Source organism: Aotus nancymaae, unplaced genomic scaffold, assembly GCF_030222135.1.
Source record: "Aotus nancymaae isolate 86718 unplaced genomic scaffold, 86718_ANA_hifiasm-v0.15.2.pri h1tg000067l, whole genome shotgun sequence".
NCBI classification, from domain to species: Eukaryota; Metazoa; Chordata; class Mammalia; order Primates; family Aotidae; genus Aotus; species Aotus nancymaae.
In genome coordinates, this window is record NW_026988482.1 from 8,027,355 (window position 1) to 8,046,373 (window position 19,019).

The 19,019-nt window shown below is 41.7% G+C and overlaps 1 protein-coding gene across 1 annotated transcript in view; it reads left to right on the forward strand.

The window, feature by feature from the left end:
• Positions 1 to 19,019, forward strand: part of KNG1 (kininogen 1) — a 29,928-nt gene that overhangs the window by 3,950 nt on the left and 6,959 nt on the right. The window contains exons 3-7 of the mRNA XM_012470836.3: positions 1,244 to 1,328; positions 4,527 to 4,699; positions 6,705 to 6,812; positions 12,027 to 12,111; positions 13,313 to 13,485. Of these exons, the coding sequence (XP_012326259.2) occupies positions 1,244 to 1,328; positions 4,527 to 4,699; positions 6,705 to 6,812; positions 12,027 to 12,111; positions 13,313 to 13,485 (624 nt within the window). The remainder of the gene's footprint in view (positions 1 to 1,243; positions 1,329 to 4,526; positions 4,700 to 6,704; positions 6,813 to 12,026; positions 12,112 to 13,312; positions 13,486 to 19,019) is intronic.

Consider the following 19,019-nt stretch of genomic DNA (forward strand, 5'->3'; position numbering starts at 1 on the left):
GGCCTCTATTAGACACTTCATGTGTGTTTGCACCCATACCCTTCACAACAACCCTAAGAGATAGATGTGTCCTATCTCCTACAAGATGGGTAAACTGAGACTCCAAGACTCAAGGGGACATGACAGAGGTAACAGCTAGCAAGTGACAAGGTTGGAACTGAATAACATTTTGATGCCAAGGTCCTTGCCCTTTCTATTAAGTTAAAATGAAGTTTATGTGAACAGTATTAACCCACTGAAGTTGAGAGGTAGATAAGGAGTGTTTAGCAGGCCGGTTCTAGACCTCTGTGTCCATCTTGGTTAGAAAGAAATATCTCCAGGGCTCAGCCAGGCGTGATGACTCACACCTGTAATCCCAGCACTTTGGGAGGTCAAGGTGAGTGGATTGTTTGAGGTCAGGAGTTCGAGACAAGCCTGACCGACATGGTGAAACGCCATCTCTACTAAAAATGCAAAATTAGCTGGGCAAGGTGGCACGTGAATGTAATCCCAGCTATTTGGGAGGCCGAGGCAGGAGAATAACTTGAACCCGGGAGGCAGAGGTTGTGGTGAGCCAAGATCGCACCATTGCACTCCAGCCTGGGCAACAAGAACAACACTTCATATCAAAAGGAAAAAAAAAAAAGAAAGAAGAAAGAAAAGAAAAAAAGAAATATCTCAAATATCTCCAGGGCTCAAAACAAAGACTCAAGCTTTAAAACTTCATCAATGAGGCCAGGCGTGGTGGCTCATGCCTGTAATCCCAGCACTTTGGGAGGCCAAGGCGGACAGATCATGAGGTCAGGAGTTTGAGACCAGCTGACCAACATGGTAAAACCCCGTCTCTACTAAAAATACAAAAATTAGCTAGGTGTGGTGGTATGCGCCTGTAGTCCCAGCTACTCAGGAAGCTGAGGCAGGAGAATCACTTGAACCCAGGAGGCAGAGGTTGCAGTGTGCCGAGATGGCACCACTGCACTCCAGCCTAGGCAACAGAGCGAGACTTCATCTTAAAAAAAAATAACCTCACCATTTACACTGTCTTTCCTCCAACATCTCATGAATATCAGTGGCTTATATAAAGTAATCATTAGGTTACAAAAAAAACCAAAACATTTATTCTCATGTCTCAAAACTCTTTTGGGTAAAATCTTCACAATTTTTGTTTGTTTGTTTGTTTAAGGAAAGCCACATTGAGCAACAGTACTAGGTAGACGTTCCCATCTGAAAGATTAGATAAATGATTTCTTTCTTTTCTTTTTAGGCCACTGGAGAATGCACAGCAACTGTGGGGAAGAGGGGGAATACGAAATTCTCCGTGGCTATCCAGTCCTGCCAGATTACTCCAGGTAGCTGGTTTATCCTCTGGCACTGCCCTGGTGGGAAATTAACCATTTCCATATGCCAGGAACACAACCTTGACCAGGCTCTGCTTGCTCCCAGAGGGTGGCAGTAGCAAAGCCATTTGCAGAGTTAGGGACCACTGGGTGGAGTGGCAGAGCCTGGAGGTTGGGCCAGGCTCATGCCCATCATCCCCTTAGGACTAACCCAACCCTTCCCGCATGCTACATCGTATCTGGTGTGTGCAAGGGCTCTGCAGAAGGACCAGAAGACACAAGACCTGCCCTCCATTGTAGGCAGCATCCCAGAGTGAAGAGCACATAGGCTTTGAGGGCAGACCTGGGCTGGAATCTTTCAGAACTTGGCTCTCCTATTCCTTGTCTAGAAAAGGGAGTGACAGTACTTCCCACTTCACAGGACTGTTGTGAGGCTGAGATGAGATGATATGCCTGGAGGTACAATCATAATAACATATTGGCCAGGCGCAGTGGCTCATGCCTATAATCCCAGCACTTTGGGAGGCTGAGGCAGGTGGATCACAAGGTCAGGAGATCGAGACCAGCCTGGTGAATATGGTGAAACCCTGTCTCTACTAAAAGTACAAAAATTAGCCGGGCATGATGGCAGGCACCTATAGTCCCAGCTACTAGGGAGGCTGAGACAGGAGAATTGCTTGAACTCGGGAGGTGGAGTTTGCAGTGAGCAGAGATTGCACCACTGCATTCCAGCCTGGGCAACAGAGCGAGACTCTGTCTCAAAAAGAAATAAATAAATAAAAATAAAAAACATATTAACATATTAATCATAATAACGTGTTAACAATAATGAGGATAAAAATAATAGCTAAAATTTATTGAGTACTTATGTACCAGCCATGATTTAAGCACCTTACATGTATTAACTTCTTTTTCTTTTTTCTTCTACTGATATATAATATTTTACATATTTATGAGATACATGTGTTTTTTACATGCATAGGACATGTAATGATCAAGTCAGGGTGTTTGGGGTATCACCTGGAATATTCATCATTTCTATGTATTGATAACATTTCAAGTCCTCTCTTCTAGCTACTTTGAAATATACAATATATTGTTGCTAACTATAGTCACCTTAGTCTGCTATATAGCATTAGAACTTATTTCTTCTATCTAACTGTAATTAAGTACCTATTCACCAACCTCTTCATTTCCCCCTTCTACCCCTGACCCTTCTCAGCCTCTGGTATCTGTCATTCTACTCTCTTCTCTACTTCCATGTGATTAAGTGTTTTAGCTTACACATATGAGTGAGAACAATGTGCAGGTTTGTCTTTCTGTGCTTGGGTTGTTTCACTTAACGACCTCCAGTTCTGTTCATGTGACTTCAAATGAGATGATTTCATTCTTTGTTTATGGCCAAATAATATTTCATTGTGCATATTTGCCACATTTTCTTTTTTTTCTTTTTCTTTTTCTTTTTCTTTTCTTTCTTTTTTTTTTTTTTTTGAGATGAAGTCTCTCACTGTTGCCCAGGCTGCAGTGCAGTGGCACAATCTCAGCTCACTGAAACCTCCCAGGTTCAAGTGATTCTCCTGCCTCAGCCTCCTAAATAGCTGGGATTATGGGCGACTGCCACCACGCCCGGCTAAATTTTGTATTTTTAGTAGAGACGGGGCTTCACCATGTTGGCCAGGCTGGTCTCGAACTCCTGGTGATTCACCCACCTCGGCCTCCCAAAGTGCTGAAATTACAGGTGTGAGCCACCGTGCCCGGCCCTCCACATTTTCTTTATTCATTCATCCTTTGATGGACATCAAGGTTGATTTCGTATCTTTGCTATTGTGAATAGTGTTGCAACAAACATGGGAGTGCAGGTCTCCCTTTGATAGACTGATTTCTTTTCCTCTGGGCAAATGCCCAGTAGCTGATATGCGGTATTTGATGTTTTCAGCTTTTGAGGAATTTCCATACAATTTTCCATAGTGGTTGTACTAATTTATATTCTTACCAGCAGTACATAAGAGTTTCCTTTTCTTTTTGTCATTTTCTTTTTTTTTCTTTTTTCTTTCTTTTTTTTTTTTTGAGACAGAGTTTCGCTCTTGTTGCTCAGGCTGGAGTGCAACAGCACAATCTCGGCTCACCACAACCTCCACCTCCCAGGTTCAAGCGATTCTCCTGCCTCAGCCCTGAGTAGCTGGGATTACAGGCATGTGCCACCATGCCCAGCGAATTTAGTACTTTTAGTAGAGATAGGGTTTCTCCATGTTGGTCAGGCTGGTCTCAAACTCCTGACCTCAGGTGATCCACCCATCTCGGCTCCCCAAAGTCCTGGGATCACAGGCATGTGCTACCGCGCCCAGCTAGTTCTCTTTTCTCCATATCCTCCTGGCTGTGTTTGACTCTTACATGACAGGTAGCAAGAGCACAGTGGGTGCAGAAGCCCAGGCTCTGGGAGGTCCCTCCACATGTGCCGCTCACTCTGCAGCTACATTCCCCTTTTTATGGAGTTTGCCTCTATTGACCAGTAGGTTAGGGCTACCTGTTATGAACATTACTTGGTAATCGAATACAAACTTTTAAAAATAATAGCCATTCCAGCTGGGGTGAGATGATATCTCACAATGGTTTTGATTTCCATTTCCCTAATACTTAGTGATATTGGGCATTTTTTCATATACCTGTTGGCCATTTGTATGCCTTCTTTTAAGAAATTCTTGCTCAGATCCTTTGCCCACTGTTTAATGAAATTACTTGTTTTTTTTTTATTGGTGAATTGATTGAATTCCTTGTATATGCTGGATGTTAGTCCCCTGTGGGATGAATGATTTTCAAATATTTTCTTTTTCTTTTCTTTTTTTTTTGTTTTTTGAGATGGAGTCTTGCTCTGTCACCCAGGCTAGAGTGCAGTGGCATGATCTTGGTTCACCACAACCTCTGTCTCCTGGGTTAAAGCAATTCTCCTGCCTCAGCCTCCTGAGTAGCTGGGATTACAGGCATGGGCCACCACACTCAGCTAATTTTTGTATTTTTAATAGATGGGGTTTCACCATGTTGGCCAGGCTGGTCTTGAACTCTTGACCTCAGGTGATCCACCCACCTCGGCCTCCCAAAGTGCTGGGATTACAGGCGTGAGCCACCACGCCTGGCCTCTTCTGTGTTTAGGGCAATGTATGTGAATGCTGATTGCGATCATTAATGCTGTCTTTTTGTCTGCCCTTTGTTAAGCCGATAGTCCTGTGATGACAGCCCAGTATTACTGCCTCGGCTGTGTGCATCCTGTATCAACGAAGAGCCCAGACCTGGAGCCCATTCTGAGACATGGTGTTCAGTACTTTAACAACAACACGAATCATTCCTCCCTCTTCATGCTTAGTGAAGTAAAACAGGCCCAAAGACAGGTTTGCCCTTTAATTCTCTATGTCACACAGTATTACCAAAATTTGTTAGATCTTTACATTTAAAATGTATGATTGCATGGCTGGTGGTGTTTTCGCCTGACTAGCACAGGAAGTGTAGGGCTTTCTCATTCATCAAAGTGAGTAGGACAGTGCAATACGTAAAGTGAGAAAAGATGGCTAATCAGACCCCCTTCCTTTGATGTTTGATGTTAACAAATGGGTAATCTTCATTACAGGCTCTTCCTAGAGACATTGAAAAGGAAAAGTCATACTGGGCTTAAGAGTTTAAGAAAACTAGCCAAGGCAGTGGCTCACGCCTGTAATCCTAGCACTTTGGGAGGTCGAGGTGGGCGGATCACCTAAGGTTGGGAGTTTGAGACCAGCCTGACCAACATAGAGAAACCTCATCTCCACTAAAAATACAAAATTAGCCAGGCATAGTGGTACATGCCTGTGATCCCAGCTACTCAGGAGGCCGAGGCGGGAGAATCACTTGAACCCAGGAGGCGGAGGTTGTGGTGAGCCAAGATCACGTCATTGTACTCCAGCTTAGGTAACAAGAGCAAAACTCCATCTCAAAAAAAAAAGAAAAGAAAAGAAAAGAAAAAGAAAACTATATTATCATCTAGCCACTATGAGTTAAACACAGCTCCAAAATATTAAATTGTGTCGAAAATGGTTGGCATGGCTTTCTGGGTACCTACTAAGTTACAGTTCCCATATCATCAGAAAAAAAAAAAGTAAATATCCGTAAATCTTTTTCTTTTTTTAGACAGTCTCACTCTGTTGCCTAGGTTGGAGTGCAGTGGCACGATCCTGGTTCACTGCGATTTCTGCCACCCGGGTTTAAGTGATTCTCCTTCCTCAGCCTCCTAAGTAGCTGGGATTACAGGAGCACATCACCACGTCTGGCTAATTTTTGTATTTTTAGTAGAGACGAGGTTTCACCATGTTGGCCAGGCTGATCTCGAACCCTCAACCTCAAGAGATCCACCCTTCTTGGCCTCCCAAATTGCTGAGATTACAGGTGTGAGCCACTGTACTCGGCTGTAATCTTCTTTCTTTCTTTTTTGAGATGGAGTCTTGTTCTGGTGCCCAGGCTGGAGGGCAGTGGCATAATCTCAGCTCACTGCAAACTCCACCTTCTGAGTTTAAGCAATTCTCCTGCCTCAGCCTCCCAAGTAGCTGGGATTACAGGCACTTGCCACCACACCAGGATAATTTTTGTATTTTTAGTAGAGACAGAGTTTCCCCATGTTGGCCAGGTTTGTCTAGAACTCCTGACCTCAGGTGATCCGCCCACCTCAGCCTTCCAAAGTGCTGAGATTAAAGGCGTGAGCCACCGCACCTGGCCCAGTCAGACTTTTCTGATAGTTGACTGGGTCCCTCGTATTTCAGCTTATTTATGAGTGATTCCCTTTGGTCAGTAATATTCTCTGCATTTAATAAACCTTACAACTTGCTTTCATGCAAGTGTGCTTTACTCAATTATGTCCGTATAGAGCTATCGGGGTGGGACTGGCCCAGAATAAAGTAGGAGAAATCTTACTACTTGGTAACCTGGGAGTCTGAGGACCCATCAGTAAAGACCATTCCCCTCCAAAGTCTTCTTTATCCATCTAGAAGGGCATTATTATTTTATGAAATTCAGGAAACATTTCTCTCTGCAGCCTGGCAGAGGAAATATTGTTAGGATTTACTTAAGGAAATCTATGTTCCAAAACTGGCTAAAAAATTTAAAAATATATCTTGCTTGTCATATTCAGATGGCCAGCGGGGTGTGTGTGTGTGTGTGTGTGTGTGTGAGAGAGAGAGAGAGAGAGAGATATGAGAGTCTTATGGTGCTCAATATTTATTCAGCATTTTTTGCCTAGTAATAATAATTTATATTTCTTGGACACTTGTTATATTGCCACACAGTGTTCTAAACTCCTTATAACATTCATATCCCACAGTGAATAATCTTTAAACTACCATTTAAATATTCACTCTGAAATTGTTTCAGGTGGTGTCTGGATGGAACTTTCTAATTACCTACTCAATTGTGCAAACGAATTGTTCCAAAGAGAATTTTCTGTTCTTAACTCCAGACTGCAAATCCCTTTGGAATGGTGTAAGTAGCCAAAAATTTAATTATGAAGTTCTTAGCATTTTATTTCCATTTTGATGGTAACTGTCAAGCTGGGTGGGAAGACTGTCACTAAAGTTTTAGATGACATTCAGTAATTCACATTCACATTCACTAGGGCCTCCTAAAGCTCACATCACTGGTCAAGCTACCTCACCTACCTGGCCAAAGAATCTGCATAGCTAGCGATAAGTATTTTTTATAACTTTATTTTATTTCATTTATTTTATTTTTTGAGAAAGAGTCTCATTCTGTTGCTCAGGCTAGAGTGCAGTGGTGCCATCTTGGCTCACTGCAGCCTCCACCTCCCAGGTTCAAGCAATTGTCCTGCCTCAGTTTCCCAAGGAGCTGTGACTACAGGCACCTACCACTATGCCTGGCTAATTTTTGCATTTATAGTAGAGACAGGGTTTTACCATATTGGCCAGAGAGGTCTTAAACTCCTGACCTCAGGTGATCCACCCGTCTTGGCCTCCCAAAGTGCTGGAATTACAGGCGTGAGCCACCGCGCCAACTGCGCCCAGCCAGCAATAAGTAGTTACAGAGTGAAACCAGGAAGGAGACATAGACAAAATGCTTGAACCATCAAGTGTATCTTTGTTATGTTTCCACATTTTCCTATTTCCTTTTCTTCCCCATGAGTTCAATGCCCGTGTGTTTGTTCCCTTGCTCTACCCAGGACTATTTTCTTTTCTTTTTTGAGACGGAGTCTTGCTCTGTCACCAGGCTGGAGTACAGTTGCAGGATCTCGGCTCACCGCAACCTCTGACTCCCTGGTTTGAGCGATTCTCCTGCCTCAGCCTCCCGAGTAGCCAGGATTACAGGCACGTGCCACCATGCCCAGCTAATTTTTGTATTTTTAGTAGAGATGGGGTTTCACCATGTTGGCCAGGCTGATCTCGATCTCCTGACCTTGTGATCCGTCTGCCTTGGCCCCCCAAAGTGCTGGGATTACAGGTGTGAGCCACCATGCCTGGCTGCCAGGACTATTCTTCATGTCAAACTTTTCTGTTTGTTTTCTCATCTTCCCTCCCCTACCTTTATCTTTAATAAACAGACCCTGAGTCTCTAGCTTTCAGTGGTCCTTCATAGCATCATATCTTGTTACCTGAACCAAAATTACATTAAAATGGTGTATCTCAAGGTAGTAGTATCTAGTGAATGTTGAGATGGCTGTTAAGATGGCTAAGACATGATATGTTCCCAGGGATGTTTGCATTTGCACAGACGACTGTGCTTTAGCCAAGGAATTGCTGCAAGACCTTTAATCTAGGAATTCTGCTTCTAATTCTTTTATATGGGAAATCCAGACCATAAGATGTTAATTTCAGTTGTTTTTTAATAGGAAAATATTGTAAATAAATTGTTTATACAACATTAGAGAATGGCTAAATAAATTACAGTATATCCATACAGTAGAATATGATACAACTATCAAAAATTTTTAGTTCTTAATAACATAGTAAAATGGTTACAGTGTTAATTAAAAAAACATAAAAAGTAGGATACAGGCCAGGTGCGGTGGCTCACACCTGTAATCCCAGCACTTTGGGAGGCAAACGCTGGAGGATCACAAGGTTAGGAGATTGGGACCATCCTGGCCAACATGGTGAAACCCTGTCTCTACTAAAATACAAAAAATTCGCAGGGCATGGTGGCACATGCCTGTAGTCCCAGCTACTCGAGAGGCTGAGGTAGGGGAACCGCTTGAACCTAGGAGGCAGAGGTTGCAGTGAGTTGAGATCATGCCACTGCATTCCAGTTTGGCGACAGAGCAAGACTCTGTCTAAAAATACAAAAAAATGTGGGATACAAAACTATACTGTTATACAGATTTATTTAAATATACAAAATAAATGTAAATATAAAAGGTGATGGAAAACAAATTATGACAAAATATAAATGTAGTTAAATTTCAGTTGGAATTGTGGGTGCTTTATCTGATTCTTCATATTTTTTGGAAATTTTTGATACTTCCCAAATTTTCTAATTGAGCATGCATTTATTTCATAATTGGAGAAAAAAGTAAAAAGGACACTATCAAGAGAGTAAAAATACAAACCACAGAATGAGAGAAAATATTTGGAAATCATGTATCTGATAAGGGTTTAACATGTAGAATATATAAAGAACTTCTTTTGTTCATAAAATAAAAAGTATTAGAAAGGACATAGAGAAATTAGAACTTTTGTACGTTGCTGGTAGGACTGTAAAATACTGCAGCCATTATAGAAAATAATTTGGGGCAATTTCTGAAAATGTTAACCACAGAATTACTATATGACCCAGAAGTTGCACTCCTAGGTATATGCCCAAAAGAACTGGAAACACATATTCAAACACATGCTTATACATGAAAGTTAATAGCAGCAAAATTCCTAACAGCCAGAAAGTCAAAATAACCCAAGTGTACATCAACAGGTGAATAGATAAACAAACTGTGCTATTATATATATACACAATGAAACACTGTTCACCCTGTAAAAAGAATGAAATTCTGATACATGCTACAATGTGGATGAAGCTTGGAAATATTATGCTAAGTGAAATAAGCCAGATACACACACAGAATATTGTATGGATTCCACTTATGTGAAACATCTAGAATAGGCAAATTCACAGAGACAGTGAGTAGATGAAGATTTGTGAGTGGATAGGAGGTGAGAATGGGGGTTTATTGTTCAGTGGGTAAGAACTTCTGTTTGAGGGGGATGAAAACTTTTAGAAATGTGACGGTTGCATGACATTGTGAATGGAATTAATGCCATTGAACTGTATCCTTTAAAATGGTTAAAATGGGCCGGGCGCGGTGGCTCAAGCCTGTAATCCCAGCACTTTGGGAGGCCGAGGCGGGTGGATCACGAGGTCAAGAGATCGAGACCATCCTGGTCAACATGGTGAAACCCCATCTCTACTAATACAAAAAATTAGCTGGGCATGGTGGCATGTGCCTGTAATCCCAGCTACTCAGGAGGCTGAGGTAGGAGAATCGCCTGAACCCGGGAGGTGGAGGTTGCAGTGAGCCGAGATCACGCCATTGCACCCCAGCCTGGGTAATGAGTGAAACTCCGTCTCAAAAAAATAATAATAAATAAAATAAAATGGCTAAAATGGCAGATTTTATGTTATACATGTTTTATCACATTTATCACACAGAACCTGGCTATTTTTGTTTATTATTCTTTTTTCCCCTCCCTTCTGGGGACCTTGGCATAGGCCTTTCTCTTTATTTTTCTCCCTCTGTTTTTAAATTATGAAATCGTGTCAAGTCAAAAATTAACTTAGAATGCTGTTCTGACAACATTATATGGTATTCTCATTTTTGTTATTTTGTTTGTTTTTTTTCCTTATCCAAAGAAGACCCTAACTTTTTAGGCAAGCATGTTTATATTTTCAAGTATATTGTTTTTGTTTGTTTAAACATGTTACTAATTTTTAGAGATTATTTTTTCTTTTTGATGCTGAGGTAAAAGAACATACCCTGTATTGTGTCTGCTTTGTAAAATGTATTGCATCTTTTTGTAACCTGGTGTAAAAACAATAAAAAATATTTGTATGATACTGGCCAGATGTAATAGCTCATGCCTGCAATCCCAGCACTTTGGGAGGCTGAGGTGGGTGAATCACTTGAGATCAGGAGTTCGAGACCAGCCTGGCCAATGTGGCAAAACCTTATGTCTACTAAAAATATGAAAAAATTAGCTAGGTGTAGTGGCACACACATGTAATCCCAGGTACTTGGGAGGCTGAGGCAAGAGAATCACTTGAATCCAGGAGGCAGAGGTTGCAGTGAGCCAAGATCACGCCACTGCACTCCAGCCTGGTGACAGAGCAATACTCCGTCTCAAAAAAAAAAAAAAAAACACCACCACCAACAAAAATATAAATACATACAAATTTGTATGATACTTATGAAAGTATCATTTAAAATCATATGTAGCATATGAAAATACCATTTAAATAAATCTTTATTATGTTATTCAAATCTTCTATGGTCTTTTTTCTTTTTCCTTTTTTTTTTTTTGAGACAGAATTCTACTCTGTCACCCAGGCTGGAGTGCAGTGGCTTGATCTCAGCTCACTGCAACCTCCACTTCCCGGGTTCAAGTGAGTCTCCTGTCTTAGCCTCTGGATTACTGGGATTACAGGCATGTGCAACCACACCTGGCTATTTTTTGTATTTTTAGTAGAGATGGGGTTTCACCATGTTGGCCAGGCTGGTCTCGAACTCATGACTTCAGGTGATCCACCCACCTAGGCCTCCCAAAGTGCTGGGATTACAGGCGTGAGCCACCACACCCGGCCAACTTGAAATTGCTAATACTGAACTTTCCTACCATGATGATTTCTATCCATTTCTATTCATATGTGTAATTTTTTTTACTTTATGTATTTTGATTCCAAGCCTTCTGGTCTGTGCTTTTGAAAAATAAAATTATCATTTTTACTACCTTTATGAGTGTTTTGTTTCGTTGAATTTTACTTTGTTCAATATTACTAATATTCTAGTTCCTTCTATGTTTGTAGTTTTCTCATATAACCTTGTTCATCTTTTATTTTTAAGCTTTACGTACTGTTTTTATTGTGAGATAATTCTTGAAACTGTAATACATCAATTTGGTGTCTTAACAGTCTGAAAGTCTTACCTTATTCTTTTAGAAATTTACCTTTTTACTTATATGGTTGTTATTTCTATACTAGATCCTGTGATCTTATTTCCTGCTTTCGATGTGCTTGTGTACGTGCATGTATTTGTTGTTGCTATTGTTACTATTACTTAACTATATTTTAGTCTCTCTTTTGCAGTAAGACTTTTTTTTTTTTCAAGACAGCATCTCACTCTGTCGCCCAGGCTGGAGTGCAGTGGCACAATCCCAGCTCACTGCAACCTCTGCCTCCCAGCTACAAGCGATTCTCCTGCCTTATCCTCCCGAGTAGCTGGGACTACAGGTGTGTGCTACCACACCCAGCTAATTTTGTATTTTTCGTAGAGACAGGGTTTCACCATGTTTCCAGGCTGGTCTCAAACTCCTGATCTCGGGATTACAGGCATGAGCCACCACGCCTGGCTTCTTTCTCTTTTTTTCTATGCAATGATTTGGAAAGTATGCATCCTATTTTTCAATTTTACTAGTTGTTTACTTTAAAGACTCTAAAAAAAGTTTTTAACTTAGCACATATATGCTTTTTAAAAACCAGGATATCGGTGAATGTACAGATGACGCATACATGGATACTCAGCTACGAATTACTTCCTTCTCACAGAAATGTGACATTTATCCAGGTAAGGAATAACACATGTTGACACACCCATAGAGGAATAGTGGTCCCAGACAACTGGCTGGGTCTTTTCCTATAAGTTGTGTCTTGGTTCCCATGATATACTCCAAAGTCTGTGTAACCTGCGGACATAGATGCCCCCCTTGATGAGAACACAGTACCTCTTCCCTGCCCAGTTGTACTGCAGCTCAGGCTGTTCTGTAAGTGGCCAGAATGGGTTACAAAGATGGAAGGGAAATACATGACCCCTGGGCAAAGTGGCAAAGTTGGCTTTTGAGTACAATGCCAACTGGTCTCTCTTCTCTACAAGTTGTCCTCAAGTCAGGTGCTGTAATTTGGAGAGATCTGTATTTTATTTCTAACCATTCAGAATAAAACCCTTTCAATTAAGGTGGTTTTTTCCTGCATGTTATAACGGGAAGAAATGGAGATAGTATGAGTTTGTGGTCAGGTCAGTATTTCTTATAACAAGAGCTGGCTTTTCTCATACTTGGAAAACACTTGTATGCGTTCCACAATGAGTAATCTGAAGCTACCTGCTCACCAGAGCCACAGCACTTAAATTTTTCTTATAAGAGTCACTCCTTTAAATTAAGCATTGCTTTTTACAGTTTCCGTCAAAACTGCAAACATTCAGCCGGGCGCGGTGGCTCACGCCTATAATCCCAGCACTTTGGGAGGCCGAGGCGGGTGGATCACGAGGTCAAGAGATCGAGACCATCCTGGTCAACATGGTGAAACCCCGTCTCTACTAAAAATACAAAATGTTAGCTGGGCATGGTGGTGCATGCCTGTAATCCCAGCTACTCGGGAGGCTGAGGCAGGAGAATTGCCTGAACCCAGGAGGCGGAGGTTGCAGTGAGCCCAGATCACACCATTGCACTCCAGCCTGGGTAACAAGAGCAAAGCTCTGTCTCAAAAAAAAAAAAAAAAAACTGCAAACATTCAAGAAAAGTGTAGCATTTTGATTGAGTCACTCACAACTTCCAATTGAATATGTTTCCCTAAATACAATGGGCTCTAAGGAGGAGAAAAGAATAGAGGCAGAAAGTGAAAGTCAGACCGACAACCTTCACCCACTCACTTCTAAGTCTGGGCTACCATGTGGCCCTTCATAAATGTGGGTGCTGGTTCTTATGCAGGAGGGACGCTAGGCCAGGCTGCTACTTCAGTGTACATGCTGACTTAATACCTGATCCTTCCAGGGGAGGATTTTGTACAACCACCTACCAAGCTTTGTGTTGGCTGCCCCAGAGATATACCCACCAACAGTCCAGAACTGGAAGAGACACTGACTCACACCATCACAAAGCTTAATGCAGAGAACAATGAAACTTTCTATTTCAAGATTGACAATGTGAAAAGAGCAAGAGTACAGGTGTGTAAATTATGCTACAAAAGCAGTAACACTATAGTCTATGTGCAAATTGCTTACTAATTTTGCCACTGATCTTGGCTCTGAATTGGGAAACTATCATTTGATAATGTGCTTTGGTAGATTAGATTTGGTAGATTCAGTGCCAATCTCCCTGCATGCTTGATCTTGGACCAGTCTTTTACAACATTCTGTTTTATATCTGTAAAAGACTGAGGTGAGGATCAAATAAATTCATATATGTCAGATCACTTTTTCAAACTCTAAAATGCTATATGAATGCAATAGCAACCATGACATAATTAATAAAATTCAGGGCTAAGGCCAGCAAGACTTACTTTATGTCTTTCTTGACTCATCTCTCATTATAATATCACATAATGCCTTGGGCTCGGTCACATCAGTCTATCCATCATTGCCCAGGTTCCACACTCTCTTGCTTCCATGTCTTTTACCTACTGTTCTCTCTGCCTGGGATGGCTCTCTTAGAAATGTACGCTCTGAGGATTCATCTCTCCTTTCACACCTTGTCAATAGAAGATTGACAGGAGTGTCTTCTGGGAGTCAGGAGACTCAGTTTCACCATAGCATCTGCCGCTCAAATCCCAGATCACTCTGGGTGGTCATTCAAATGTTCTAAGCTTTCGCAGCCCCATCTGTAAAATGAGTGACTGTATTAGAACAGCCTACATAGGCCGTGTGCAGTGGCTCATGCTTGTAATCCCAGTACTTTGGGAGGTCGAGGCAGGTGGATCACCTGAGGTCAGGAGTTCGAGACCAGCCTGACCAACATGGAGAAATCCCATCTCTACTAAGAATACAAATTAGCCAGTAGTGGTGGTAGGCGACTGTAATCCCAGCTACTCAGGAGGCTGAGGCAGGAGATCGCTTGAACCCCAGAGGCGAAGGCTGCAGTGAGCCGAGATCACACCAGTGCACTCCAGCCTGGGTGACAGAGCAAGACTCTGTCTCAAAAAAAAAAAAAAAAAAAAAGAAGAAGAGCCTACATTTCTAGCAACTCCAAGAGTCTCTGACCGATGTTTTTTATGGACAGATTCCTATTTTAGAGGCTGAAAACTCGCTTCCCTAAATACAAGTTAAAGAAAAATAATCAAAACAGAGCCAAACTATTACAGCAAGCTAACATAATTTTTATAATCTGGTGAAAAAATTCTCACCAAAAGTTTATACATTTGGCTAGGAAACTGAGTTTCTAGGAATCTAAAATAGGAGTCTTTCTATACAATGATATTCCCTGAAGTTGTAATTATAACAGCAAAAACAGTCAACTGTCAAAATGATTAATGTGAGAATGATTAGCTCATGCCTGGCATATCCTTAGAATAGAGTGTTAAGCAGCAATTTAAAAGGATCTTTGTGAGGCACTCTTGATGTGGGGAATGTCTTGTGTTATAATATTCAGTGAAAAAAAGGAGGCATAAAATTGAATATCCATGATGTTATCAGTTGTGTTATTTAAAAGTACAGAAAATCATATGGAAAAAAAGGGGGTTGGGTGCAGTGGCTCACGCTTATAATCCCAGCACTTTGGGAGGCTGAAGTGGGTAGATTGCTTAAAGTCAGGAGTTTGAGACCAGCCTGGGCAACATGGTGAAACCCCATCTATACTATTAGGTTGGTGCAAAAGTAGTTGCGGTTTTTGCCAAACTAATGGCAAAACCACAATTACTATTGCACCAACCTAATAAAAATGCCAAAATTGGCCAGGCGTGGTGGTGCGCACCTATAAGCTCAGCTACTCAGGAGGCTGAGGCACGAGAATCGCTTGAACCCAGGAGGCGGAGGTTGCAGTGAGCTGAGATCGCGCCACTGCACTCCAGCCTGGATAACGGAGTCAGACTCTGTCTCAAAACAAACAAAAAACAAACGCCTCACAGTCATAGTGGTGATTTTCAGGTGATGGAATAACAGGCTACTTTAATCTTCCTAATTTCCTGTGTTACTTTTGTAACTGAAAATAGTAAACAAAATAGATTAAAGTAAATTAAAACTGAGACTTTGATCTCTCTGCTACTTGAGCACTCATTTCTATCCCAGACACGACCACCCTCTCTCTGATTTCATTGCCACATGACCACGTTAGGTTTACTTGAAAGGGATGCCAATCTATGCTACTTACGCTTTTATCAGCTTTAAGTCTCACCTTTTTCACTTTTTTTTTTTTTTTAGATAGAGTCTCGCCCTGTCACCAGGCTGGAGTGCAGTGGCATGATCTCAGCTCACTGCAACCTCCGCCTCCCGGGTTCAAGCAATTCCCCTGCCTCAGCCTCCTAAGTAGCTGGAACTACAGGTGCATGCCACAATGCCCAGCTAGTTTTTTGTGTTTTAGTAGAGACGGGGTTTCACCATGTTATGGTCTCAATCTCCTGACCTCATGATCTGCCAGCCTCGGCCTCCCAAAGTGCTGGGATTACAGGTGTGAGTCAACACACTCGGCCCACGAAATTCTTTATTCTTTTGTTGCTATTGTTATTTCACGAGAGATGGGGGCCAGGCACAGTAGCTCATGCCTGTGATCCCAATACTTTGTTAGGCTGAGATGGAAGGATCACTGGAGCCCAGGGCAAAACTGGCCTGAGCAACATAGCAAGACTGTCTCTACAAAAAAAGAATTAAAGGCCGGGAGTGGTGGCTCATGCCTGTAATCCCAGCACTTTGGGAGGCTGAGGCGGATGGACCACCTGAGGTCAAGAGTTCGAGACCGGCTTGACCAATATGGTGAAAAACTGTGTCTACTAAAAATACAAAAATTGAGGCCAAGTGCGGTGGCTCATGCCTGTAATCCCAGCACTTTGGGAGGCCGAGGAGGGCAGATCACCTGAGGTCGGGAGTTTGAGACCAGCCTGACCAACATGGAGAAAACCCACCTCTACTAAAAATAAAAAAATAAAAAATAAAAATAGCTGGGGGTGGTGGTGCATGCCTGTAATCCCAGCTACTCAGGAGGCTGAGGCAGGAGAATGGCTTGAACCTGGGAGGCAGAGGTTATGGTCAGCCATCACTTGAACTTGCGAGGCGGAGGTTGCAGTGAGCCTAGATCATGCCATTGCACTCCAGTCTGGGTGACAAGAGTAAAACTCCATCTCAAAAAATTAAAAAAGAAAAATAATTTTAAAAATTAGCTGGGTATGGTGGTATGTGCTTGTAGACCCAACTACTTTGGGAGGCTGAAGTGGAAGGATCACTTGAGACTGGGAGGATCACTTGAGACCAGGACGTGGAGGCTGCAGTGAGCTATGATCATGCCACTGCACTCCAGCCTAGGTGACAGAGCAAGACCCTTTGGGCAACAGAGCAAACAAAATGAGAGAGAGAGAGAGAGAGAGAGAGAGATGGGGGTCCCACTCTGATGCCCATGTTGGACTCAAACTCCTGGGAGCAAGCAATCTGCCCATCTCAGCCTCCAGGTGCACACCACTGCACCCAGGTCCCTTATTCTTTATTCTCAATGTTGTAGGAATAATCCATCATGTATTGCATGTCAAAAATTTGCCATCAAAGAGAGAACCACTCATTCTCAAGCATAAATATCTAGTCCTCTTAGTAGTTCCAGTTCTCTCTGTGGTTTAACAAATCAATATTGTAGTGTGTGTGTGTTTATGTTAAGGATGCCGGGGGACACCAAGAGGTCACCCTTCAGTTAGTTGCCAAGTCAATCTGAATATTGTGAGAATTTCAAACTTACTTTAGAGAGATGAATCTTTACTGATTTTTGCATTTAAAGAGAGCAATTTGGCTGCTTGGACATAGTCACCCAAGGAGGCATTAGTGGAAGCAACCAATTTACTGGAAATTAGTTAAACATGATGAATTTGCTAAAAGCTAATCTCCAATCTACCTGGACTGAACTCCTACAAATGACCAATTTGCCAAATTGCTAAATATTTATTTTATAGTTTTAATCTTGCCTTGGGTTTGCATATTTAGTCCTGTTTGGACACATGTTGATTCCACATTGGATTTATATTTCAGAGCCAAACATTTCCTGAATCTCCATTTTCACACGTTAGGAATTGCAGCTTCATATACATTTTATTTTGCCCTGCCATCATCACTGCTGCTGTCCCCAAGGCTGTTGATGCTCCTGCCTGCCACTGCTGAGACGAATATACTTCCAAGATATGTGTGTGCGCATGCAGAAATTTTGCCTTTGACAAAGTCCTAGAAATGTCAAAAAATATGTATCTATCTAAGACTTTATGTAAATTACCAAAATCACCAAACTATTTGCAATGATGCCAATTTACATTCACATCACCTGGGTATATGACACCAGTTGAGGATCTTAATTTGAATTCTCTTCCTAAAAGCAGTGACTGAGGCTGAAGGTTTCCTATGCCTGGCCAACACCAGGTATCATCAATTTTTGTTTTCATCTTTGCCAGCATGGAAGGTTAACAATGATGTCTCATTGCTTTTTTTAATGAGCATGTTTTTGTTTATTAATGAAGTTAAACTTTTTTTTCAAGCTTAATGACTATTTTAATTCATTCTCTGAAATATCTGCTCATGGTTTTTGTCCATTTTTTAGTGTTGGGCTTTAAATGCATATGGATATTGATTTTATAACATAGTTTTCCCAGTTTGCCCTTTTCCTTTGCTTACCTGTCAGGGTCACCACCTGCAGGGGTCTGTCCTGCAGACCCTGACATAGCGATGGATGAATAACATACATTCACACACAGAATACAGTGAATGGGCGGGCTGGGTGTCCATGGTCATTTACAGACTCCCTTGGGAGTACTATAAACAGTTGTGATTGCCAACCCTTACATGCTGGCCTCTCTGGTCTTTATTCAGCACACATTAAATGACAAAAGCTTTGAGTCAACACCAGTAGAGGTTGAAGATTAAAGGACAGATTCTGATGCCTAAAGCAAATACCATTTAGTGGGTAATATCCTTTGTCGACCTCCCCACAAGAGGAGCAATCTGGAATCATCAAAGGTTAATTGTAGAACCACATGAGTAAATAAGTTAGTTAGGTAAACTCCCCACATTCCTTTGTTTCTGCTCTAATTTATTTAACTAAGGGAACAAGGCTGCCTTCAGCCAAGAACTGTAGAAAAAACCCTTAGGCCTTCCATAAGGGTATGAGACTATATTCTATGACTTTCCCTAATATTTTTTCCTTAATATTTTTGTCAGTATCTTGACTGAACTCCTACACTTATTGTGATTTTTCAGAAGCAGTTTTCATTTTTGTTTAGTCAAGTTTTAATATTTTCCCCTTCCTTTAGATTTCTTTCTTCTGCTTTTCACCTAAGAAAGGCCTTTCTCATCATGAGTTTTGGTGGATATTTATTTGTTTTCATTTTTTTTGTTTTGTTTGTTTCATTTTTCTGAGACACAGTCCCACTCTTTTGTTTAGGCTGGAGTACAGTGGTACAATCTTGGCTCACTGCAACCTCTGCCTCTCAGGTTCAAGCGATTCTCCTGCCTCAGCCTCCCCAGTAGCTGGGATTACAGGCGCCTGACACCAGGCCCAGCCAATTTTTTGTATTTTTAGTAGAGAC